This window comes from Artemia sp. Qi Xiang Cuo, chromosome 18, assembly GCF_049724085.1.
Source record: "Artemia sp. Qi Xiang Cuo chromosome 18, ASM4972408v1, whole genome shotgun sequence".
NCBI lineage: Eukaryota > Metazoa > Arthropoda > Branchiopoda > Anostraca > Artemiidae > Artemia > Artemia sp. Qi Xiang Cuo.
The window spans coordinates 61,806,297-61,832,983 of record NC_142811.1 but is presented as its reverse complement, the minus strand read 5'-3'; the positions used below and the strand labels follow the sequence as shown (position 1 = coordinate 61,832,983).

General features: G+C 33.7%; 2 protein-coding genes across 8 annotated transcripts in view; one reads left to right on the top strand and one right to left on the bottom strand.

The window, feature by feature from the left end:
- LOC148941748 (uncharacterized) overlaps nt 1–26,687 on the bottom strand; it is a 285,992-nt gene that overhangs the window by 79,829 nt on the left and 179,476 nt on the right. The window lies entirely within an intron of this gene.
- The window catches only part of LOC148941749 (sal-like protein 1), a 54,744-nt gene continuing 34,594 nt past the window's right edge, over nt 6,538–26,687 (top strand). For 2 of the 4 annotated variants that reach the window (XM_089104059.1, XM_089104062.1), the window contains exon 1: nt 6,685–7,478. In XM_089104059.1, coding sequence (XP_088960185.1) covers nt 7,403–7,478 — 76 coding nt within the window. In that variant the 5' untranslated portion in view covers nt 6,685–7,402. Of the gene's footprint in view, nt 6,569–6,649; nt 7,479–17,364; nt 17,464–26,687 lie in introns of those variants that run through there. The other 2 variants (XM_089104060.1, XM_089104061.1) reach the window with 2 other exon arrangements.

The window sequence follows — 26,687 nt, the reverse complement described above, 5'->3', positions numbered from 1 at the left end:
TTCCCATGCCCACCCTCCCATTTGCCAATTATGTTTAAAAAATAAATGTTACCTTAAGATTAAATCAAAATACACTGTGTTGCTGCTATTTCCCAATAAGGCATCTCAGCAGTATTCCAAGAACGATTGAGGGTATTATGTTCAAACTTTCGGGGTTATTTCTGCTCTTAAAATTTAACCAAATCAAAACAGCGTAAGTGTATCCAAGCTATCAAAGAAAGTAGACAGATTTTCTATCGAATGGTGTCAAGTTTTCCATTTCAGGTCAACTAGAGGAGTTATGAAACTAAATTAAACAGTACTATTTGTGTCCAGATTTTTAAAAGGGTGTATGTTGCTAAAAATTCCTGAAAGTTTTTCTCCAGCATACAAATAGCAGGCCAAAATATAAAGTCTTAAAAATGAAAAGATTTAAAATTTTATTTTTTTTTTCATGAAAAGATTATGTCAATATAAAACGAGCAGAAATTAATTCAAAAATTTATTTCCACAAAATATGTTTTTTAAAGAAAAGTAAAGAACTCCATTAAACAAAAAATGAGCAAAAATAAAATAAAATAATCTACCAAGCGTGAAACTACCACAAATCAGAATCGATAAATAAATTAAACCCAAAACGAACAGAAATTATAATAAATAACCGAGTCAAACTCAAAACGAGCAGAAATCAACATAAGTTGGGCTCAAAACCCCCAAGCCTTCCCTAGGCCAGAACAAAATTTGCACTGTACTGACAAAAACACAAATGAATGTGCATTGTCAGTTTAATATACATATACTGATATTTAGCAATCAAAATGTTAATATTATTTGATATATTAAAGTTATAAAGTAAAAACGGATTTAGTTTTTCAGTAAAGTGCAAATTTTGTTAACTAAAAGTTAAAATACTAAAAGTTAAAATACTCAGTGTGAATTAGGCTTAGAAGTCATAAATAAATAATCTCTGAGACTACACAGGCTAATCATGATCAAGCATAAAATTGCGAAGAAAAGGAGAAAGGAGGACAATAAACAGCCAGTGAAAATTTTTTTAAAATTATGCAAATATTTCAGTCAAGACCTTCGCTTGACCGTCCTTAGTGCAGAACAAAACTGATAAAAATATAAAAAAAAACACACAAAACTAAAATAGGATGACCCTTTCTGATTAACGGTGAAAGAGTATAAAATACAAGAATTTCACAATTTCATCTTACGCAAACCACACTTACGGCTAATTTCTTTCAAGGTAGATTATTATCACAGATTCTATTTGATCGCATAACATAATTTTGTGGATGTATGTAAAAACGTTCAGAATGAATAATGTCATCATAAATGGAACCTTAGAAAAGTTTCTCCTGTGCCTCTAATGAAGGCTACCTTTCCGTAAATGTGCCTTTTTGTCTCAACTGCCTCCCTTGAAACTTGCATGAGACCTTAAACGGGGCAAATAATGAATGTTTTCTACAAATAGAAATAATGAAGGTTTTCTATAAATAGAAAATTCAAGGCTAAGAGACTTATTGAAAACTAAAACTTCTAGAAAAGGAAGTTTGTGGTTGTCTTCTAGTTCTAAAGTGAACTCGAGGTTAGAGTCTAAAGTGTTTAGATGAGTCAAGAGGAAGTTAAGTGACTCCCCTCCATGATATCACGCAGAAATAACATCATGCACAAACTAACCCCCGAACAGGGGTTTCAGAGGAAAATTTTTCAAAGCAGAGGTTTCAACAAATTCTATATAAAAATTTTCCAAAAATGGTGACAAAGGCTTGTACCCATTGGTAGATCAATCGACAAGGCCATGGGACTACGCCAAAGGCCTTAGATTATTTATCTCGCCTAAGTTCAACATATGTACGACAATCCACACCATTTCATTTTTTTTACAACACTTCCATTGTTGCCCCGTTAAAGGTCTCAAGCAAGTTTTCAGAGAGGCAGTTGAGATAAAAAAAAAACACATTCACCCAAAGGTAGCTCTCAATAGAAACACTGGAGAAACTTTTCTAAGATCCCAGTTATGATGAAATTATAAGTTCTGATCGTTTTTACATACATTCACAAAATCACCTTGTGCAATCAAATAAAATCTGTGATAATAATCTACCTAGAAAACAATTAGCCTTTAAGAGTACTTTAAGTAAGATGAAATTGTGAAATCCCATTTAAACTTGTGTTTTTTATTCAGTTACCCTTTCACCGTTACTAAGAAAGGGTTGTCCAATTTAATTTTGTGGTGTTTTTTTTTATATTTTTCTCCGTTTTATTTTTCACTGAGGACGGTCAAGCGGATGTCTTGAGTAAAATATTTGCATATTTTTTCATTGCTTATTATAGCCAATATGTCGATAATTGAAGGACAGCTTAAATATACACGGAATGATAAAATAGCAAGTCGGTTGGCTTGTGAAATTAATGTATGTACAAGCAGGAAAAAAATTATTGAGCTAGGATTACCTGCCATTGAAAGCTAATAATTCTCTTTCTTGAATGGGGAGGGGGGGGTAATGACATAGGAGTGGACAGAACTTTATTTGGAAAAAGGAGGGGGATTGATGCATGAGGCCTGAGAGAGACAGGGTCAAGGTAAATCTTGCTTCCCTTTTTTCCGCCCTAATTGAAAGCTAGACTATTTAGCCATTATCAGACCTCTTTGTGTAAATTTATTTTTAAAAGTTTTTCAATGAAAAGTTGAGCTCATTAAGCCAAAAACTATCAGAGATAAAGTCAAATAATCTTCCAAGTGCAAAACTACCACAAATCATCATCAATAAATAAATGAAACTCAAAAGGAAGATAAATTACAATAAATTGCCGAGTCAAACTCAAAACGAGTAAAAGTTAACATGAGAAAGGCAGACAACCGCCATCCCTTCTCAAAACCAGAACATAATTTGCACTTTACTGAAAAAAATGACCGTGGATAGCCAATTTAACTAAACTACAGAAATTTTTCCCTTAAAGTTTTAATAGTCTTTCATTTTTTAAAGTAAGAAAGTGATAAAATATGAAATATATTTTGTTTAGACGTAATTATGGAAATGAGGGGCTTTAGGAGCGGGTGGTTGCCTTACAATCCCTTTTGACTGTTAAAAACGGTACTAGAACTTACAATTTCAAAGCCAATTAGGCACTTTTGATGTTTCTACGACAACTTCTATACAAAGTTACCCGGTTTAAACAATAAATAAAATCAATAGAAAATAAATTATGCCGACGTTGATCTTTACTTTGGAAGCGCTTTGCGCTGCCTAAGAAACCTCGAAATTATATCCAACTAGTCTGCTATAAATTGTCTATGTAGAAGCGAAAGGATAAAAGAGTGAACTGGCTGGCTAGTGAAACAAATATTTGTATAAAAAGAATAGTAAAGTAGATAACAATTTTTTAATCGGTTTGACGAGTTAGAAGAATTTACTTTTGGGATTCCTCTTCCATTCAGCCTGTAGTTTAAAAAAACACTGGAAAAAGATGTAACATTGTTAAACTTTTTATCTCTTACGGTTTGAGTTGCCTTTGTTGAGTTGACTGTAAACTGTTTGAGCTGCTTTTGTTGATGAATTAAAGGTGAAATATTGGAAGTTCAATGGATAATGGAACTTACGAAGGGAAAAGGAAATATTTGAAGATGCAGCTTTTTTGGGAAAACTACACAGGCTTGTAGGTAGAAAACAATGTAAAAATTTATAAGCTAGGAGGAGACATTTCTTTTTTACTAGGGAATCAAATTTCTTTTTTACTAGGGAATCAAATTTTTTAATACCATAATCATTATACAAATCAACAGAAGAGTGCCTTGGGGGAAGTCCAAACACAGCTTTATTCTGGAGGCGTCTTATACGATTTAATAGAGAATAACATGCCACACCCCAAACAGAACAGCAATAAGAAAGTCGTGAATCGAAAAACACATAATACAGTGAGGCCATTATCTCAATGGGAAGAAAGGATTGAACTCTGTGGAAGTTACCACTCTGGCAAGAAAAAATATCCTGGAGATAGGAAAGTTGAGGCTTATAAAAAAAGGTTAGAATCCAAAAAAACCCAAAATTTTTATTACCTGAGTTTGTGGAATAAGGATATTATCAAATACAAATTTAATATACGAGGAACAACAGCCGGGGAGTGATTACCCGTCGTAAAAATTACTGTACCACTTTTAGACGCATTAACAGCCATTTTGTTTGCGAGTCACCACGAGCTAACATTATGGATAACCCTCTGTGCTAGTCATGTTACGCTTGCCTCATTTTTAGCGCAAACAAAAATGTTTGCATCGTCGGCAAAGATAACGAATCACACTTTCTGACATACAAGTTTCTACGAGGGCGTTGGTGAAGAGAAGAAACCGTAGCGGACACAGAATCTATCCCTGGGGAACTCCACTTTTTACAGGCAGACAGTGTGATTTGAGTATACTTGATAGGTAACATTCTAAACCGTGGACGTAATTTCATTCTGTAAAATCTGAAATTCTCCTATTTAATTGGGATTATTCGGTCCCAGTCCGTCAGTATAGCTAGGACGTCCGTTAAAAAGGATAGTTGAACATTTGTTTTTTTTCCAATAAGGTGTTCCCCACAGCTAACCTGTTTGCTGCTGATTTTTTACCTTGAAAAAAAGGTAAGGTGCGTGATATGATTCACTTGTCCAAAATAAAAAAAAAACATTTTAACCAAATAATCTTCAATAAACTGTTTAAATTAAAATAAACCCCACATTTTCTATACATATTACCTATTTGGAAGATTTTTTCCACAAACAGATAAACTTAATCTCTGTTCAGTATATTTGAAATTTTCAAAAATCTATTTCATGTTCAAATATAGTTCCGAAATTCAGGATATTTCCGCAAATATAAAATAATATCTGACCTAGAAATAGTTCTAAAAAAAAACGTAATTTTAAACGTAACCTCAAAGTCAGTTTTCTTTTATTGTTTTTCCTTTTTATAAACTGATGTTTAATATTTTATATATACAACAGTTGTTTGGGGTTTTATGACAGATCTTTATTAATTATTTTGATAAACGATGAGATGTCTTTTTTTCTAATTTCCGTTTTTGTCATTTTTTACCTTTTTAATTGTCTGACGGGTAAAAAATTAATAAATCAGATCTTCAAGTCGGGAAGTTTTTTTTCCGTCACCCCATGTAAAAGTAGTCAGGTTCGCCTGCGAGTTCAGGCAACTTCAGTCCTCAGTTTTGCTTTTAAGGCCAGAATACATTGTTTGTTATGAGTTAACCCAAAAATCTCTTCATCGCCATTGTAATTTTACTTGGTTTTCCCAGTAGGCAAAGCTCATATAGCATGAACAAATTTAGTTGCCCAATTGCCTGCCAGCCCTTTGGACATAATCAGTTGTAAATCTTGAAATTTTTTGGAAGGATGTGGGTATCCATTTACCTTCAAATGGCTCATAGAACTGATAAATGTTTTGCATTACAATTACTCTATGTTTATCTACCTTAGCTCTGCCCTAGGATGGACCATCAATCAAGAATTTTCATCAACTTGATATTAATTCAAAAAGCAACGTTCTCTTTGGTCTTGAACTCTTTTGTTTAGCCAAAATAGAATTGCTGAAAAGCATACACCTAACAAATTAAAGAAATATAATGATTTGTCGGATTATTTAAAAACACAAAGAATATATTAGGAATTTATGTTGAACTAGGATATATTTACAACTGACTAATTGGCTAATTACAGATTCTGTATGTATGTAACTGACATCAACTAATTATCTATTTATGTTGCCTATAACCAGTTATTGATATTTTGTGATTTCAAGCTTCAGAGTGTGCATTAGCCTGCTGAAACCTTAAAAGGCTAGCCAATTTCGAGTAAAGTTCTATCAAATCATATTATTGAGTTAGAAATAAAGTGAATACACCATTCGATGCCTTTTTTATGCTGAAAATGAATATAATAATCATTTCTATTGGAAATGAATTTCAGCCCCTTCCCCCAATATATACCTAACCCTGAAGGTAAAGTTCTTCCAAATCATATAATTGAGTTAGAAATAAATTTAATACATCATTCAATGCCTTTTTTTATGCTGATAACGAATACAATAATCATTTCTATCAGAAATGAATTTCAGCCCCCCCCCCTATATATACCTAACCTAACCTGGTAAAGTTCTATGAAATCATATTATTGAATTAGGACTAAAGTGAATACACCCTTCAATGCCTTTTTTATGCTGATTATGTATATAATAAGCATTTCTATTGGAAATGAATTTCAGCCCCCCCCCTTATATAGGCTATACCTAACCTAACCCTGAATTGGCATATATAGGGGGGGGGCTGAAATTAATTTCCGATAGAAATTCTTATTATATTTTTAATCATCATAAAAAAAGGCATCAAATGGTGTATTCACTTTAGTCCTAACTCAATAATATGATTTTGTAGAACTTTACCCCTAACCTAACCTAACCCTGAATTGGCATATATAAGGGGGGGGGGCTGAAATTCATTTCTGATAGAAATGATTATTATATTCATAATCAGCATAAAAAAAGGCATCAAATGGTGTATTCACTTTTGTCCTAACTCAATAATATGATTTGGTAGAACTTTACCACCCTGAATTGGCATATATAGGGGAGGGGGGGCTGAAATTCATTTCCAATAGAAATGATTATTATATTTGTAATCAGCATTCAAAAAGGCATTGAATGGTGTACTCACTTTTGTCCTAACTAAATAATATGATTTGGTAGAACTTTACCCAATTTTGTAGTGTATATAGAATTTTAGTGGTAGATGACTAGTTAAATATTTAAAATGGTAAAATTCTACTGTAGCTACTGTTGACTATCTTGGAAAGGGGTTCGGTTAGGAAAATTTCAGGGATGGGTCTACATGCCAAAGTATGGGTAAATTCATATTATTCAGTTTGGCTGTTCATATTATTGACTTAGAAATAAAGTGGGTAAATTTCTAGCAGTTCATATTAGGCTATTGACTTACAAATAAAGTAAACTTACCACTTGATGCCTTTTCTGTGCTATTTCCAAATATAATAATCATTTTTGTTGAAAATGGATTTGGTATAAATTTAGAATTGTGGCTCCTGATAAGGAGACATGTCAAGAAAACAATTCTCACTTTAAAATATGTATAATGGTCCTAGTTAGCATATTATCCCAGGGGAGAACCTTTATCCTCAAATCTTTTCTCTTTCTCCCTTCTTTTTCCAACTTAAAAGAAAGAAATTTTCATTTTTCCATGCTGTAAAACCAATGTGTAAATCTTTTGAAATTGATGCTATTGTTGCTATAAATTATTTTTTATAGATGGTGTTTATCCTGGTTGTTGTTAGTTAATGTCATAGCCTGTGTTTAAAGAAAAAGCAGTGGCATATTGAAATTTTAAGAATTGTGCTTGAAAAATTTTGAATCATGCCATCAACAAAAAATTTATGTGTCTTGTGTGACAATAAAATTGTGTTGTTTAGACAATCCCATCAAACTGAAGGTGATGTACAGCAATTTTTGATAAATCATATCATTTTGCAAACTAAAATGTTTTACTCTTATTGTCAAATTGAATGCCATTTTTGATGAAACACAACATGCATTCTGCTGTCAAAAAACAAGAACAGAGTGACATGGAAATAAGCTTCTTTAAAAGAAGTGCAATTTTAGTCAACGTCTTAATACAGGGACTTGGTGCAAAAATGCAAACTTATTGTATCAGCAAATAACCAAGATTATGATGATTTTTTTTTGCAATTTGAATAGAGGATTGCAAATTCAGCAATTTATGGTTGAGAAATTGGCATTTCATCAACAACCACTGTTGATGGGCAAAGTTTTTGTCATGAAATATGCCTTGACTTCATTGAGAAACATAGTGGTAAATTGGGTGGTCCTGGAAAAATAGTTTAAATAGACAAAGCAAAGGTAGGGAAAAAGGAAATACAATAAGGGACATTACATTAAAGGACAGTGGGTGTTTAGAGGAATTGAGAGAGACCCTGCAAATTTTTTTAATGTTCCCATTCTCAACCAAACAGCAAACACACTACTTGAAAATATAAAAGAGTAGAAAAAAATATTGTACCCCCATCCTCCTAATGTGCAAATATGCAACCAAAATTGCATTTTGATTCTAAATATAACCTTCATTTACATCACAAATAAATTTTGCCCCCACCACCCTGATGTGCAAGTATATACCCTGATTTGGATATATTTAGGGGTTGGGGTACAGTTCATTTGGTTATATTTAGGTTCAGAATGCAAGTTTTGTTATATATTTGCACATTAGGAGGGTGGGGGTATATACTCTCTATGTATATGTATATTTATAGCAATATTTTGTATTTTTGCCACTGCTTTATCTATTATTTAAAAAAAATGGAATTAACCATTACCAGGATGAATGTAATCTAAAAAACAATTTATAGGAACAATTTCAAAAGATTAAGGCATTGCATTGAGAGCATGGCAAAAATTGTAATTTTTTTCTTTTAAGTTGGAAAAAGAAAGAAAAAAGAGGAAAAACATGATGATAAAGGTTCTACCCTTGGATAATATGTTAACTAGGATGATTATACATATTTCAAAGTAAGGATTGTTTTCTTAACATGTCTCCCTATCAGGGGCCACAATTCTAAATTTTTACCATGGATTTTACCTCCACCCTTATATATACCAATTCAGGGTATATATTTGCAAATTAGAGGTGGGGTTAAAGTTTAAACTTACCTCTCATTTACATCAGAAATAATATTAAATATTTGTTTCATAAAAATGAGACCTTGCAAAATAGATCTTTTGCTTAAATGAAGTACAACAAAATTGTTTTCAGCTTCACAACTTTGTTCAATCCCAATTTATAAGGTTTTAATGATATGCAAATACATTTCCTAAATAAAAAATACATGAATATTGCTTAAAATTCTGCTCAAATAAAAGCAATTGCTTTTCAGAACTAAAGCCAGAGAAAAAGAAACTGATAACTGAATTAAGGTAAAATATTGTTTTGTCAAAAATTCAATGTAGGCAAATTTCAGAGTGGAGATAGGTACTTCAAAATACCTTCCTAGGATATACTTTAGCCTGTAGGCCCATCCCTGAAAGTTTCATTTCCTAACCTAACCTCTTTCCAAGATAGCCAAAAGTAGCTAAAGTAGAATTTTACCATTTAAAATACAAGTTGAAGTATATTAGAGACCTTGATAAAAAAAACTAGTGAGCTAGTTGCAAAGTGGGTAAAATTGTAGTTTAGCTACTTTTCGCTATATATGAAAGGGATTAAGTTAGGGAAATGGTTATAAATGTATGACCATTCCATTACATAAGGAGACATGTTAAAAAAACAATTCTTACTTCATTATGTGCGAACTAATCCTAGTTAACATATATTCCAGGGGGAGAACCTTTATCCTTACTTCTTTTTCCAACTGCAACAAAAAAAGAAAATGAAAAGAGCCTTGCTTTTGATAGACTTTTTGTCTCAGTTCTCTTTTCCCTGGTTTTAGTTCTGAAAATGCAATTCTTGATATTTGAGTGGAATTTTAAGCCATGTCAATGATTATTTTTCTGAATTTAAGAAAATGTATTTTACAGATCTTTGAAACCTTATACAATGAGATTGAGTAAAGTTGTGAAGCTAAACACAGCTTTCTTGTTCTTTATTTAAACAAAAGATCTGTTTTACAAGGTTTCACTTTCATATCCCAAAGATTTTTGAAAGTCATCAAAGGTCACTGTTGTCTAGAGGGAGTAGGAGTCAAGGTAGGCACTTCAAAATACCCTCCCAGAACAGACTTTGGTATAAATGTATGACCATTCCACTACATAAGGAGACATGCTAAGAAAGCAATTCTTATTTCATAATATGCAAATTAATCCTAGTTAGCATATTTTCTTTCAGGAGAACCTTTATTTTCACTATATTTCTAATTTTTCAATATTTATGTCTATTCTCCATGTCTTGATTTCATATATGGAACAAACACCCAAGAGCCATCTAGCTTACATAGCCTAATTTAACAATATTTACCTATGAATACATTTTGTTAGATGGCATGTAACTTATAAATATATACTATTTGAAAATGGATAAGTGCAGTCAAATCTATTTATTTTTCACAATTCTGTTAAAAAAAAAAACTGTACGACAGTGAAAGTAGTTATGATAAAGGTTCTCCTGCTGGAAAGTATGTTAACTAGGATTATTCTGCATATTATGATGTAAGAACTGTTTTCTTAACATGTCTCCTTATTTAGTGGAATGGTCATACATTTACACCTGTACTTTAGTCTAGACCCACCCCTGAAAGCTTTTTTTTCCTAACTTAAACCCTTTCCAAGATAGCATAAATCTGCTAAACTAGATTTTACCACTATGTGCAGGCCTATATAAAATTCTATTGATAGCTGACTAAGAAAATTCAGGATGAAATGTATTTAAAAGTGAGATCTAAGCCAACTGGTTGGCTAGATTTTATAACTGTTGTCTCCTGAATATATTGGCTAGTGATGCCTCTGGTTGGTACTAGACCAAATCCCTGGGAAGTAATATACTGGTATTTCTTAGCCCCAGTCTGTTATCTCCATGCAATTCCATCTTAGGCCTACTCTTATATAATTGCTACAAATTTTCTATTTTCTTTAACATTTATCTTATCCTTCAATGATAGCTCAACCCCCAAAACAAAAAAAGAACCCCCAAAACAAAATGAATGACTAGTGTAGATTCTCCCCATATAATATTTTGGAGCACAGGTAGAATATTCCAAATTTCTTCTCTTCTTAATTTTATTTGCCATAGTCGTACTTTCTTTGTGGCTGCTGAATTTTGTTTGTGGGGGAGTATTTTGCAAGATTTTTCAGGGGTAATATGACTAGCACCCAATTGTAACTGAAAAAAGATCATATTTGGAAAGAAGGCTCAATGGAATCCTTGGAAGTTCAAATCCCAATGGAAGCTTGTCCTCCAACCAACTCTGTTCAGAACTCCCTTCCTTTTTCTATTATCTTTAAATTCTTTCTTATGACCCATCCCTTCCCATTTAAGGATGTTCAACATTTTGTTATGCCAAATATTTCACCTACAGTAGAATCTTTAGGAAGACCAATTAGGCAATCAAATCCTGTTACATTTGTCCCTTTAGTTGACTACTGACACATCAGATCCTTATTTTCTTCTAAAGGGCTAGGCACACATAGATGATTTTGGGAACCAATTTTCAGCAAGGGTGTATTCTACGTCGAGTGATTATAATTAATGATGCTAAGAGGCAGGGCTTATTGACGTTTTTTGGTGACTAATCATCATTAATTACAATTAATCTATGATATTCATTAAATATGATAAATTACATGCCTAAAGCTCTAAAGCCCTAGTACATTCCTTGTCTAGAACGTAATTAATGATGATTAATCACTGAGAAAAGTCACTAAGCCCTGCCTCCTTAGCATCATTAATTATAATCACTTGATGTGGAATACACTCTTGCTGAAATTGGTTCCCAAAATCAGCTACGTTTGCCTAGCCTAGAAGTAGTTTCTGCTTGTTTCTTATTATGATTCCGTGTAGCAACAAAGGAAAGCCTTTATGCAACAGAAAATCTTAATAATTGCATTATAACCAAATGAAAAATTGTATAATAGCCTAAAAGAGAGCCAGGTGGCCAAAAAATGTTTTAGTTGGGATGTCCTTGGTAATTCAAAGTTGTTGGTGTTTTGGACAAAAAAAGAAGCTAAATTATTAGTTGAAAATCATAGGCAACTGGAAAATACAGTGGCGGATCAAGGGGGATCCCCTTGATCTATAAGGTCATTGGATTCCAATCTAATCTAAATTATCTTCAACTTTCTTATTTTTAGTTAAACATTCCTTCAAAAAATCAACCTCCAACTTCAAAAAGCATCAACCTCCAACTTCACCTAATCTAAATTTCTTCAACTCTTGTATCTTTAGCTAAACATTCTTTCAAATTCTTTCTTCAAATAAATTTGTCAAAATTTTTTCAAATAATTAGTTATTTCAAAAGCCGCAAGAGAAAGTTTTGTCATTTTAATTTTCTAATGATGCCAGAGCATTTGACTTGGTACAGGGAAAGTAAAATCTAATTTACAAGGAATTTGCTGTAAGAAATAATGAAACTCAACCACTATCCTCTTTCTCTCAAACTTTAGTTTGGGACCCCCCACCTATTTATTTTTGCCAAATAGCTTTAAAGAGGCGGCATCCCAGTTAATGCTTGGTTTTTCAACATCCATGGTGAAGTTCGTCTTCTTGTCTGTGGTTACTTAAAGTCTGAGTAATCTGGTGAGGTTGATTGGTAATCCCACTTCTGACACCATGTAATGTTTTTGAGATTATACTTTTATTAAACACAGGTACCTATAAATAAAGCATATAAGCAAAAGCAACACAGGCAAATAAACAAAAGCAAGCAATAGAAGGAAGCAACATCACATATTACTACAATTGAACCCAAAAACTATAGAAAGAAATTACAACTTTCAAGGGTCTGAAAATGGCTAAAAATTGAATTAGCAAGAGATCAGTTATTAAAATCAGAGAGAGCATAGTAAAGGCATCAAGTGGTATATTTACTTTGTTTGTAGGTCAAAATTTTGGACTGCTCCATATTTACCTGATAAACTATATGCATGTAGGTTTTCAAAAGAGCATATGAGCAATATCATAGCTAGTGCTACCATAGATAGGAATATCATAAAAACCTTTAAAAGAGCTAATTTTAACTGGAAAAACTTCTATTACCCTTTAAAGAGTCACAAGTGGTTAAAGGGCAAGCAACCCTCTTCCCAAACCCATTTTTTCCAAAAAACATCCAATCAAAATTTTGAGATAGCCATGTCTTTAGGAATATTGCGTATTTCCACCCTCCACAGTTGTAACTACCTATTATGTTTTTAAATTAAATCAAAAGGCACTGTTTGCATGCTGGTTGCCAACAAGTCATCTTGGCAATATTCCATGAATGACTGAGGGTATTAATTTGAAACTTTCAGCGTTACTAGTATTATTACTTCTTTGTTTACAGTTTAACTTAATCAAAAGAGTATATATATATCCAGGTTGTCAAAGAGCAATGATACAATTTTTTGGGAATGAAAAAGTTTTATTTTTCAGGTAAACTTGAGGATGTATAACACTAAATTAAACAATACTATTTGTTCAAAATTTTTGAAACATTGTACCCTGCTAAAAATTGTTGAAAAATTTTCTCCAAGATACAAATAGCAAGCCAAACTGTGGATTCTTATAGAATAGAAAATCCAAAAGGATATAAAATATTAATATCTTTTATCAGGAAAAAGACTGTCAATTAAAAACAAACAGGAATTAACTAAAAAAAAATTTGTTCCACCAAATAAGCTCTTCAAAAAAAAGTAAATAGTTCCATTAAACCAAAAATGAGCACCAATAAAGTCAAATAATCCTCCAAATGTAAAACTACAACATATCACCATTAATGAATATATAAATTCCAAAACAAACTGAAATTACAATAAATAACCCAGTCAATCTCCAAAGGATTGACTGGGCTCTCCAAAGGGTGCAAATGCATGATTTGTACTTCACTGAAGAAGAAACAAATGGAAATGGATTGACAGTTTAATATACATATACTGATATATTTTTTTCTCAAATTCTTAATAATTCTTGTTTATCAAAGTTAAAACATTTGAAATGTTTGATTTACAGTCAAGTGCAAATTATGTTCTGGTCAAACAGTTTGTGGTAGCAAACTGTAAGTAAGGAACAACCTCGCTCAACAGTAGCCAAAACTCTAAAAAAGTGAAATTTTGATACCAATAGATATATCAAAAGAATCAGCTTTTTATGCAGATTTCAAATATAGAAATTTCATTAGGTTTAGTCTTACCCATCAAAGTTTACAAGCCTGAGAAAACTTACCTGATTTTAGAAAAAAGGGTAAAACAGCTCCTAAAAGTCAAGTGATCTCAATGAAAATCACACCATCAGATTCAGCATATCAGAGAACCCTTCTGACTTGGTTTCAAGCTCCTATCTGCTAAAATCTGGAATTTTTTAAATTTTTTTTTGCCAAAAGAAAGAACATGGATGCATGTTTATTTGTGCGTTTTTTTTGTTTTTTTTTTTCAATGGGTGATCGTATCAACCCAGTGGTCCTAAAATATTGGGAGAGGGCTCATTCAAACGAAAATTAAATGTTCTATTTTTTTAAGTGACCGAACAAATTGGAGAGCAACTAGGCCCCCTCCCCCACCCATTTTTTCTCAAAATCGTCCTATCAAAATTTTGTGGTACCGATTTTGTTCATCATAGCTGAAAGGCTCTATAACTGCCTTTGATTATAACATGACCCCCCCCCCCCCACCGCCCCGGTGGAAAGGTCTTTAATTTATGATTTTTGCCTTTGTTTTTCAAATTGTTTTTGTTATTGGGATGTAGGCTTATATTTTTGGGTGGGGGGGAATTTTATGCCGGGGGTTTTCCCATGGGGGAAGTTTCCAGTGAGTTAACTTTTTGGGGGAAATTATACACCAAGGGAATTTGTCAGAGTTCTTATACACAATTCTTATTGTATGTCTTGCTTTCTTTTTTCCGTCTCAATTTTACATGCGGAGTGGTTAACAGTTATTGTCCGGGGTAAATTTTCACCGGGAACGAATTGTCTAGAGGGTATTTCTGTGGGGAGGGGGATTCTCCACGGAGGAAGGGCAAGATTTCCTGGCATTATTTAAAAACGATCAGAAATTGAATAAAAAAATAAGGTTTTTTCAACTGAAAGTAAGAAGCAACATTAAAACTTAAAATTAACAGAAATTATTACGTATATAAAAGGGGTTGCCCCTTCTCAACACCTCGCTCTTTACGCCTAAAGTTTGAATTTTGTCCCAGTTCTTTAATAATGACTCCTGAAACACAAAGGCCGTTTAGTTAGAACAATAAAACGCTTTTTTAAAAATACTAAAAATTTTAGTGTAAAGAGCGAGGTGTTGAGAAGGAGGTAACTCCCCTTTATATATGTAATAATTTCCATTCATTTAAAATTTTAATGTTGCTCTTTACTTTTAAATGAAAAATCTTGTCTTTTTAATTTAATCTTTAGAAGGCATGACGAATGTGGAATGACAATTCAATATACATATACTGATATTAGTTCCTTAAGGTCTTAATACTTTTCCATTTATTAAATTACAAAATTTAAAATGTATTTTCTTTTTCAGTAAAGTGCAAATCATGTTTTGATCTTCAGAAGCCACGAGGAAAAGTATTAGTTCTACTCATGTTAATTTCTGGTTGTTTTGAGTTTGACTAGGTTATTTATTGTCATTTTGCTCACTGTAGTAGTAAGGTATGAAAATTATCTCAGAGGATTACAACCCCCCACACAGCCCTAAGGAAAAGGGTTGAAAGTTATGCCCTGGGGGCATATAAGGTTTTTATAGAAAGGGTGATTGTATAAACTTAAGATGGGGCTCATTGGATTGGTAATTTGAAGTTCTACAACCTTTTTAATGAGCCAAAGTGATTGGAGGGCAGCTGCCCCCCCCCCCCCCCTCCCATACACACGCATTGTATTTTCCCAAAAGTATCCAATAAAAATTTTGAGATAGCCATTTTATTCAAAATATTCCAAACATCATATGACAAGGCTTTTTGGGTTGAACCAAACCCCCAGAGCCTGGGAGCAAGGGTAGTAAGTTATGCCCTATGGGTATTTAAGGTTTTTATGGAAGGAATGGTTGTATAAACTTTAGAGGAGGTTCTCTTGTTTGAAAACTGGAAGTTCTAGTTCCCTTTTAAGAATCAAAAGTGATGGAGGACAACTAGCCCCCTCCCCCCTCGACTACTTTTTTTCCACCAAACGCATCTGATTGAAATTATTAGATAGCCATTTTGTTAGAAATAGTCCAAAGAACAACTAACAATGCCTCCAGGGTTGACACAACCCCCAAAATCCTGGGGTAAGGTTTTTCAGTTATGCTTTGGGGACATATAAGTTTCTGTTGAATGGTTAGTTTTATAAACTTCATATGGGGCTTGTTTGATTTGAAATTGGAAGTTATAGTGCCCTTATTAAGAGTCAAAATGATTTGACAGAAACCAGCCCCTCCCCCCCTCTCTCTCTCTTTGTTCATGGTTTCCCCAAACACATACAATCCCCTCCACACAGCCCTCAGGGCAAGGATTTTAAGTTATGCCCTGGGAGTATATAAGGTCTTCATAGAAAGGATGGTTTTATGTACTTTGGAGGGGGCTAACTAGATTGAATTAGAAGTGCTAGTGCCCTTAAATAGTCAAAGTAATCAGAGGGAAGCTACCCCCCCCCCCCCCACATTTTGTGTTTTCCTGAATACATCCAATAGAAATTTTGATATAGCCATTTTATTTAGAATAGTCCAAAGATCATATAACAAGGCTTTTGGGGTTGATACAAACCACCAGAGCAAGGGCAAGGGTTTTAAGCCATGCCTTGGGGGCATTTAAGATCTTTATGGAAGGGATGGATACATGAATTTTAGAGGTGGCTCATTTGGTTGAAAATTGGAGGTTTTTGTTCCCTTTTTAAGAGTCAAAATAGCAATATTTTTGGAGCAGCATTCAATGCCAAGATAACAACTACTGTGATACTAGTACTATTAAGGCTATTAAGGGCTGTCAAAAGGGTGTAACTCAGGAGTGATTGGAACTTTCAGGAAATGATAAGGGAGATGATATGAACAATTGACCCAAAAGGCAATATTTGCATGCTACTACTACTACAACTACTGCTGCTTCTCCTGCTACTACTATTACCACAACTATCACTAAAGTAATACTTCTGTAGCGAGCACTACTAAGGCTTAGAATATTGAAATAAACATCTGATGAAACGTTGAGGGGAAAGTTAAACTAAATCAAATCATATTATGTGCATAGGGATTGCTGATACAAGTTTATCATCAATATTTTTCGGACAGCTTGTGGTAACAAGGGGAAACTTCAGGGGCATCATGAATACTAATAATAATACACTATTACTGCTTCTACTGTTCCTACTACTACCACTACCACTATGACACTAGAACAATTATGGCTGCGCATATGAAGGTGATCAATTGACAGAATTTTGAGGGGAAATTTGAACTAAATCAAAACATACTATGTGTATGCAGGTTGTCAAAAGGGTGTATCTCAAGAATGGATTTGGGTAAAAAGTTGGCACTTTCAGAGAATACTTAAAGGGGAAGATTAACTGACAAAAACGTAATTCATGCATGTTACTACTAACACTACTACCAGTGCTGTCTTTACTACTACTGCTACTAAACTACTCCAACTACTGCATCAGTTGTAAGAACTTGTAAGGCTTAGAGTATTAAAATGAAAATAGTGTCAAAAGTGGGTTAAAAGTGCACTTCAGCAAAATTTTTGGAGCAGCATTCCATGCCAAGGTATAACCTCCAGGGCATCATGAAAGGGATGTTCAACAAACCAAAAGGTAAGATGTACATGCTAAGACTACTGCTAGCATTACTGCTAATACTATAACTACTGGTGCTACTGCTACTAAAGCTAAGGGTATTGAGGTGAAAATTTTGGGCATTATTAGAACTGTATTGAACTAAATCGAAACACGCTATGCCCACAAAGGTTGTCAAGAGGACTTATCAGCAATGCTTCCAGAACGTTTGATGGCATTCAGTTTTAACTTTCATTGTCTCTTGAAGGGTATGTTGAAAAAAAAACGCTGTGTGCATAATTCTACCAATGCTACTACAACTATTTCTACTACACAAGCTATGGGTATTAAAGTGTATCTTTCAAGAAATTAAATAAAAAAAAACAAGTTTTTTAAACTGAAAGTGAGGAGCGACATTAAAACTTAAAACGAACAGAAATTATTCCGTATATGAAAGGGGCTGTCCCCTCGTCAACGCCTCGCTCTTTACACTAAAGTTTGTTCATTGTTTTAAAAATTAAAGTGGTGAAAAAGAGTCAAACCTTAGCGTAAAGAGCGAGGCGTTGAGGAGGGGACAGCCCCTTTCGTATACGAAATAATTTCTGTTCGTTTTAAGTTTTAATGTCGCTCCTTACTTTCAGTTTAAAAAACTTGTTTTTTTTATTTAATTTCTGATCGTTTTTTAGTTAATGCAGCTTTTATTTGCATAAAAATTTTACTTTTCTTTTGGTAAATGGATGTCTTTACCAATTAACTTACGTAACTATATTCTATATTCGTATATTTTTCTTCTGGCAAAAAATACAAAGTTGCAGATTTTTGCAGATATGAGCTTGAAACCTATGCAATAGGGTTTTCTGATACGCTGAATCTGACGGTGTGATTTTCATTAAAATTCATTCACTTGTAGGGGGTGTTTCCTCCCTCTTTAAAAAATCAGGTAAATTTTCTCAGGCTCGTAGCCTTTATGAGTAATACTAAGCTTAATAAAATTTATATATTTAGAATCAGCATTATAAGCCCATTCTTTTGATACATTTATTGACATCAAAATTCCGTTTTTAAAAGTTTCGATTACTATTGAGCCGTGAATCAAAAAAATTTTGATTCACAAACCCCTGAAACACCAAGGCCGTTTAATTAGAATAGATAGCTCTTTTGAAAGCAATAAAAAAAACTGTAGCGTCAAGCGCGTGGTTTTGACTGGGAATATAACCTCCTCACATACTTTATAATTTCTGTTCGTTTTAATTTATAATCTTCCTTCTAGAATTTCAGTTTGAAAAACTTGTTTTTTTTTTTATTTAATTTAATATTTTTTTTTAAATAATACTTTGAAATCTAGTACCCCAATCAGCGCAATTTACCTTACCCAGATGAAACTTCACCCTAGACCTCTGCTCCCGAGTAACCCCCGCCTCTTGCCCCCCCCCCTGCCCGAAAAAATTCTTCCGGCAAATGGTTATTTACTTCCCAATAACCTATAAATAATGCTGGCAAGTCCTGCGCCCCCTTCATGGCAATTTCGCTTCCCCCATGAAAGCGTCCTTCATGAACAGATCCTCCAACATAACCACCGACCCACCCTTCCCTCCCCCTACCAGAAAAAAAGCACCGGAAAACTTCTGTATAAATACCAAAAACCAAAAATAAAATTTAACAATTGGTAAACTTCATAAATTTTAGCCCACCCTCTGGGAGCTTCGGGGGATTAAGTCATCCTAAAAGACATATTTATCATATTTTCGACCATGCTGAACAAAATGGCTATCTCAAAATTTTGATCGGGCGACTTTGAGAAAAAAATAAGTGTGGGAGGGAGCCTATCTGCCCTTCATTTTTTTTGGTCTCCTAAAAAGTCAACTAGAAATTTTAATGTTTGTTACACTGAACCCTCTTACGATATTCTGGGACTACTGGATCAATACAATTCCCCGTGGGAAAAAAAAAACAAACAAACAAATAAAACCTCAACCGTAATCATTATTATGGCAAAAATGCAAAACTCTACATTTTTGTAGATAGGAGTTTGAAACCTCTACAGTAGAGTTTTCTGATAATCTGAATATGATGGTTTCATTTTCATTAATGTTCTATAAATTTTAGGGGGTCTTTCCCCCTTTTTTTGAAAATCAGCCAAATTTTCTAAGGCGCGTAACTTTTTATGGGTAGCACTAAACTTGATGAAATTTATATATTTAAAATCAGCATTGAAATTTAATTGTTTTGATATATCTATTGGTATCAAAAACCCGTTTTTTAGAGTTTCGGTTACCATTGAGCAGGGTCGCTCCTTACTTACAGTTCGTTACCACGAACTGTTTGATATTTATTCAGATGCTGAACTAAATCAAAACCAACTATGATCACGTAGATTGTCAAAAGGGTGACAAAGTAATATCATAATAATTGCTGACATTATCTAAGTAAGACTTTTCTGGGTAAGTTATGGCGGATTTTGAACTAGCCAAAAGACACTATGTGTATACTTTTAATAGTAATATTTTTAATATTTTAATATTTTTAATATTTTTTTTTAATTAAAACCCATACTGAACTTGAATATATATATATATATATATATATATATATATATATATATATATATATATATATATATATATATATATATATATATATATATATATATATATATATATATATATATATATATATATATATATATACATATATATATATATATATATATATATATATATATATATATATATATATATATATATATATATATACATACATACATACATATACATACATATAATTATATATAATATATATATAATATATATATATATATATATATATATATATATATATATATATATATATATATATATATATATATATATATATATATATATATATATATATATATATATATATATATATATATTCAAGTTCAGTATGGGTTTTAATTAAAAAAAAATAAATAAAAATACACTTAACTCAATTCCTTGTGCATTGATGCACGTTTGGGCCCGTAATAATTGCACACTCTAAATACAGCGTGGCCTCCAGTCCTCTCCAATTTCCACCCCGAACCGCCATCAAAAAACTATAAATTATAGAGAATATTTCCGGGGGGAGGGGGATTTCTCCTTGGAGGTGGGGCCAGATTTCCTGGAAATATTTATAAAGCGATCAGAAAAAAAATCCACTGTAAGTAAGCAGCAACATTAACACTTATAACGAACAGAAATTATTACGTATGTGAAGGGGATTGCGCCCTCCTCAACACCTCGCTCTTTACGCTAAAGTTTTAATTTTGTCCTAATTCTTTAATAACGACTCCTGAAAGACAAGTGTCGTTTAATTAGAACAACAAGAAGATTTTTTTAAAGGCTATCAAACTTTAGCGTAATGAGTTTTTTTGTAATAATTTTACTAACAAACTTTAAAAGTGATTTGGTAATGAAAATATAGAAATTTGGTTAAATTTATAAATAACTTTTTTTGAAACTTTATTTCCACCTCTCCTCAATGAAGGAAAGATGAAAAACGAATATTATTTCTAATGGTTTTGACTGTTGAACCTTTTGAACCTTGTCCCTTTTCTTTATTAATATAATTTTTGCTTTACAGTTTTCAACATCAGTTATTATAGATTGCCTAATTTCTAGGGATCCTTTGCTTTTGATGTCCTGTGTAAAAGGGAAGATAGACTCCAAGTGTTGTTAGTGGTAGTCTACATCTTTTAAGAGACTTTAAGTCTATCGGAAGAATCTCTTATTTACTCACCTTTAATTCAAAATATGGCTGAAAATATCACTCTATCAGAAGATTCTGATATTAAGAAAGATAAGTTATATAATTACTGTTATGATAAAAAAATACAAGGAAAACATTTCCCATTCTTTTTCTTCTTTTTTGTAAAAAAAAACAAACCTTAAGTAAAAAAACCAAGTAAAGTAAAAGTAAAAAAAAAAAGTTAAGAAAAACTAACTGTATTTTACACAATTTGTTTAGCCTTCACAATTCCAAAAGGTTTACTTTTATGTCTAATTCCGATACATCATTTGCAATGTCATTGAGAATGATCATAGGGCTTCCCATAAATTTCTGTTATTAACAAGCTCGGATGATTTTTAAAGATTGATGGAAATAGAATTTAGCCAAGAATTAGTCTTTTCAAGAGTTTTCCCAATGTTATCAATAGGAAAAACAAGGTAATGGTAAGAAGGAATGAATTTGAGGTTGTTGAAATACCTTAGGTCAGTGAGTTGTGGGAATTTATCCTTTAGTCAATCTGCAAGATACCCTTTATATAGTTTCAAGAATAAAGGGGTGAGACAAATAGGACAAAACCATCAAAACCTGGCCTTTTCGTCTTTTTTAAAGGGACTAATTGATGCTTTAAGCGAAAATTGCAAACAAAAGCACAATTAAAATGGTTGCAAATCATGTTTTCTTTTTGATTATTCTTACCATTTTTTTCATTTTGTTCTTCACAAGTTTCTCAAAACTAATGAATACGTTTTCTGCATACGTGAGCTTGCTCTACGTGACTGAGACATGACCCTTCAAATCAACCATCTCGAGCACGATAAACGCCTGCCAGATGAAACAATTCCCTTGAACCAAGGGGCTACGATGGGATGAAATTGTGCGCAATGAATGACTCCAGGTTAGTCTCGCCTGAAGGACAGACCTCGGACCAGGTTAAATGTTAGCTTGCAGAAGTTTCTTAACTTGGCCGAATCAGCTGCTAACAAGACCTCCTCTCAGAGCCTTACATTCGTCCACCTTGAGGAGCAAAGTTGCTACCCTCTACACCACATATCATACGGCAGGAGCCTCAAGCCAAGGTATTGTACCATTCATGTACCGTAGAGGTTGATACGCAGTCTAACAGTTCGGGGTAAGGAAATTTTACCCTGATCTACCCAATGGAAGAAAATGGCATCAGAAAGTTATGTGGGATAAAATTAATACACCTTTGTACCAGAAGGTATGTGACGATATTTTAGCAAGAATTCGCGTCCCTTACAATCTACTTCATAAATCTTCTTCAGTTGCAGCAAGTGATAAACAAGTACTGATATACTCTAGCGAAATAGTTCTTGCCCTGCAGTGTGCGGAAAAGGCTGCAGTACTGATTTGTCGTATTCAGATTGGCTCGGAAATACCCCACTGGTCCGATAATTTGGATCTTGTAAATGCGTGTGTGGACGCAAAATTCTGGTTAAGAATGTGGATAGATAATGACCGACCAAGGCATGGTATAGTGAACTCCATCCGATTATATACTAAGCGAAGATTCGCAAAAACCCTCGCTATACATCGTACTATGATTATTGAATGTGATAGTAAATATATAAAGCAAGACCCCAATCGCATGTGGAAATTCCTAAAAAAGAAGAAACGTAAAAAATCAATTAATGTTCTGCCCGGTGAGAGTGAGTGGGTTAAATATTTTACGTACGAGTTGCTGATCTGGAAAATAAATTTTCTATTGAGCTCGATGCGAGTCTTGCGGAATGTGAACGGGAAGTTGGTTTTATTGTGCCTAATTCGTCAGTCAGTGAGGTGATCTTAAAACGAGACAATAGGTTGTCGAGGGAAGTGGGAAGCTTGTGCGGATTACACCTGTAAGTAGGAAGTTAAAACCTTGTCGAGCACCTTCGTCTCTTGGCTCGCATGGTTTGTAGTGCTGGAATAGTTCCAGACCTATTCTGCACGGGTGTAATTATTCCTGTACTAAAAAAGGGAAAAGACGGGGGGCAATGTTCTTCTTACCGCCCGATAACTGTCGCGCGTGTACTGTGCAAGTTATTTGACTTGCTTAATGTAAATAGTCTTAGTGCTATATGTAACACACCGGATAACCAATTTGGTTTCAAGAAGAAAATTAATAGAGAACACGCGCATTATATGATTGCTAATTTGTTGATTGACGCTGATGATTCAAATGAGACTTTGTATTTTGCCGGTCACGATGTCAACCGCGCGTTTGACTCCGGTGTGCACCCTCAGATATTGTTGTCGGCCCGGAAACGTGGCCTGGATAAGTCTATTATACGCACACTGAGGAATATGTATAGTAATTTAAAAGCGCGTGTAAATGTACCGTGTGTTAATGCTTTAACCCTATCTTCTAGTCTTATACCCGTAGAGAAGGGAATACGCCAAGGAGCACTTACTTCACCACCGCTATTTAGTAATAGTATTATTTCATCGCAAGAACCGGTTCAGTCTACATGTATCTTTAGAGGTCTCAATGTTTCGCTGATCGATTATGCCGACGACATTTTGAACGCGAGTAGAACACTTGTAGGCATCGAAGAGACTTTCCATGTTTTGAGTAAGGAGTATGGTAGCATAGGTCTTTCTTTTAATCCCCAGAAGAGTGAAGTTCTTGTATTTAATAGCCGCGTTAAAGATAGTGTACCAGTTGATGTTATTTTCGGAATTTATACGATTAAGTCTTCGTCTAAGATTATGTACCTCGGCCTTCCAATTTGTAGCGATCTTAAAGAAACCCGCGATTGCCTTGTTGCGTTATTCGCTGTAAAGACACGCAGAGCTTATGGAATTCTCGTTTCAATGAAGTGCCACTTTAACCATTTTCTACTTGCAAGGGTGTATAATGCTTTTGTTTTGCCACATGTGCTAGCCCTATCTCCGTTTTGGAAAATATTTACCTTGTCTTATCGCCGCAATATTCGGTCTATTTTCTACAGATATGGCAAGTATCTGCTTCGTCTTCCAGTTTGGATGAAGAATTCGAATATATCTCTGAAGTATGGTATAGCCCACCCGTTTATAGCTGTACCGAACCGCCGTGCTCGATTTGCAAAAGGCGTTTGTTTAAATAAACCAAGCCTCTCTTCATTATATGTCGCAATAACTTAAATTTGTCTTTTTTTTTGTCGGAGGAATGTTCTGAATCTTGTTTTTCTGTTGTTGAGTATTCTTCGGATATTTTGTTGTTATTTGATGTTACTTTTTTTTTCTTTTCTTGTACTCCATTTACAACATTTTGTATGTTTAATAATGGGTAATAAAATAATAATAATAATAATAATGCTGTAAGTAAGAATGGACGCTACTCAATTGTAACAGAAACTCTAGAAACGAAATTTTGACGTCAATAGACACATCAAAAGAATTAGCTTAATATGTGGATTCCAAATATTTAACATTAATTAAGTTTAGTGTTACCCATCAAAAGCTATAGAAAATTTGCCTAATTTTTCAAAAAAAGGGGGGAGGGGTTAACACCCCCTAGAAGTCAAGAAATCTTAATACAAATCACACCCAGGAGCGTACTCTGCTGTGGGGAAGGGGGGAGGGTATAGTTGCCGTTCCAGGCCCTAGTTACCCCCCCCCCCCAGCTAAAATTTAGTTTCTTTAAACATCTTTTCAAAACTAAGATACATCTGCATAATTCACAGAAAAAGGTCAGTTGTTTTCAGTGTTTGTTTTTTTAAACTTCTGGTAATATATGGATCATTTTTCCTTTTTCACTGTCAATTTTCACTTGATTTTGGAAAATTGACTCCACATTCCCCCCCCCCGGAAATGTTTCGCCAAAAGAAATATTTTTTGCCAAGAGAAAGATCACAGATGCGTGTTTGTTTGTTTTTCCCAAGGGTGATCATATTGCTCCTGTAGTTCTAGAATATCGGGAGAGGGCTCATTTGAACGAAAATTAAAAGTCGTAGTTCTCTTTTTATGTACCCAAAAAAGAAATTTTAAGGATAACTAACTTCCCTCCCACGCCCCTTTTTCTTCAAAGTCGTCTGATCAAAATTTGAGATAACTATTTTGTTCTAAGGCGTTGAAAAGTCCATTAACTATACCTTTTGGGAAAATATGATTCCCCCTCCTCCCAAAAAACCCATAAGGAAAGGTGTGCAAGTTATGCAATTTTCCATTCTTTGCATATATTATTTATTATTGGGAAGCAGACAGAAATTTTTCGGGGGAGGGGGGAATTTTCTGCTTGAGGAGTTCCTCTCTGAAAGAATTTTCTGTTGGGAGGGAAGTTTCCGGGAATGCACTTTCCAGGAGAAATTTTATACTGGGGCAGCAACTTGCCTGAATTGTAATTCGAAATTCTTTCTATTTGTCTTACTTTTTCTTTTCTGACTAAATTTTATTTGTGGAGACGTTAATGAAAATGGTGTTATTGAAAGAGGATCTTATTGTGGGTGGGGATTTTCAAGGGGAGAAATTTTCCATGGGGAAGCTTTCCGCAAGCTTTGTTCTCTAGTGGGAATTTTGTGCAGTAACAAGTTTTTGCTTGGGGGGGGGGTGATTTGCGGGGAAAATTTTCAACGGAGGAGGGCATTTCTGACCTGATTTGAAAATAATCAGAAATTAAAGTCATTCAAATAAAAGTGTGCTAAGAAACAAATTTCAGGCGGAATCGTTCGCAAGACATTTTCCGGGGGAAATTTGCTGTGAAAATGAAATTGTCTGGTGAGAATTGGTCTCGGGGAACTCTCTCAGTTTTTTTTTTTACTTTCCAAATTTCTTTGGTGGAGTATATCAGTTCTTTTTCTTAGATCATTTGCAAACACTTTGACTTATTTTTTTTTCAAACGATCTATGACCGATTCATGAGTTGACTTATTTTTCCACTGTATATTGTGCTCTTACTGTTGATCTGCTAGCTGATTAATATACTTATCACATTTTGTACAAGGGAAGTCGTGGGAACCTTGGTTTCTTAAAACTTATTTTGGGGTTGATTTTACAACAGTCCTGGGTGTTTAACTTGGCAACCATGGGTTGAGAATGAGGTATTTTTGATGTTTCAGGAAGATCATTCCAGAGGAAGACCGGCAGTTCAAACAGAACCCCTCACCATATTGCCACTTGGAATGAAACCAATGTTGTAACCGACTGCACTAAAACCTGCAACCAAAAGCAAACAGTCCACGTTCCTCACCTGTGTATTTCATATGTTTTGATATAATGGCAGAATAATTTTTTTTCCTCAGATTATCTAGCTCTGAACCGTTCAATGCCTGGTTGAAGACTGAAAATATATATCGGAATTTTCTGTTGATTTTGGATTCTTGCACTATGAAATAGAATTTTTATTGAGAAATTTACCGTACCTTAGGACCTAAGTTCAATTAACTATAATGAGCTAAAAATTTAAAAACTGTTGTGTTAGATGAATTGAATTAATCTTTTGCATTGTTTATGCAACTAGCTCGTTGACTTTTTTAAAGATTATTGTATCTTGATCTGTTAAATTTAAATTTGTACGAGGCTTATTATGCATAATT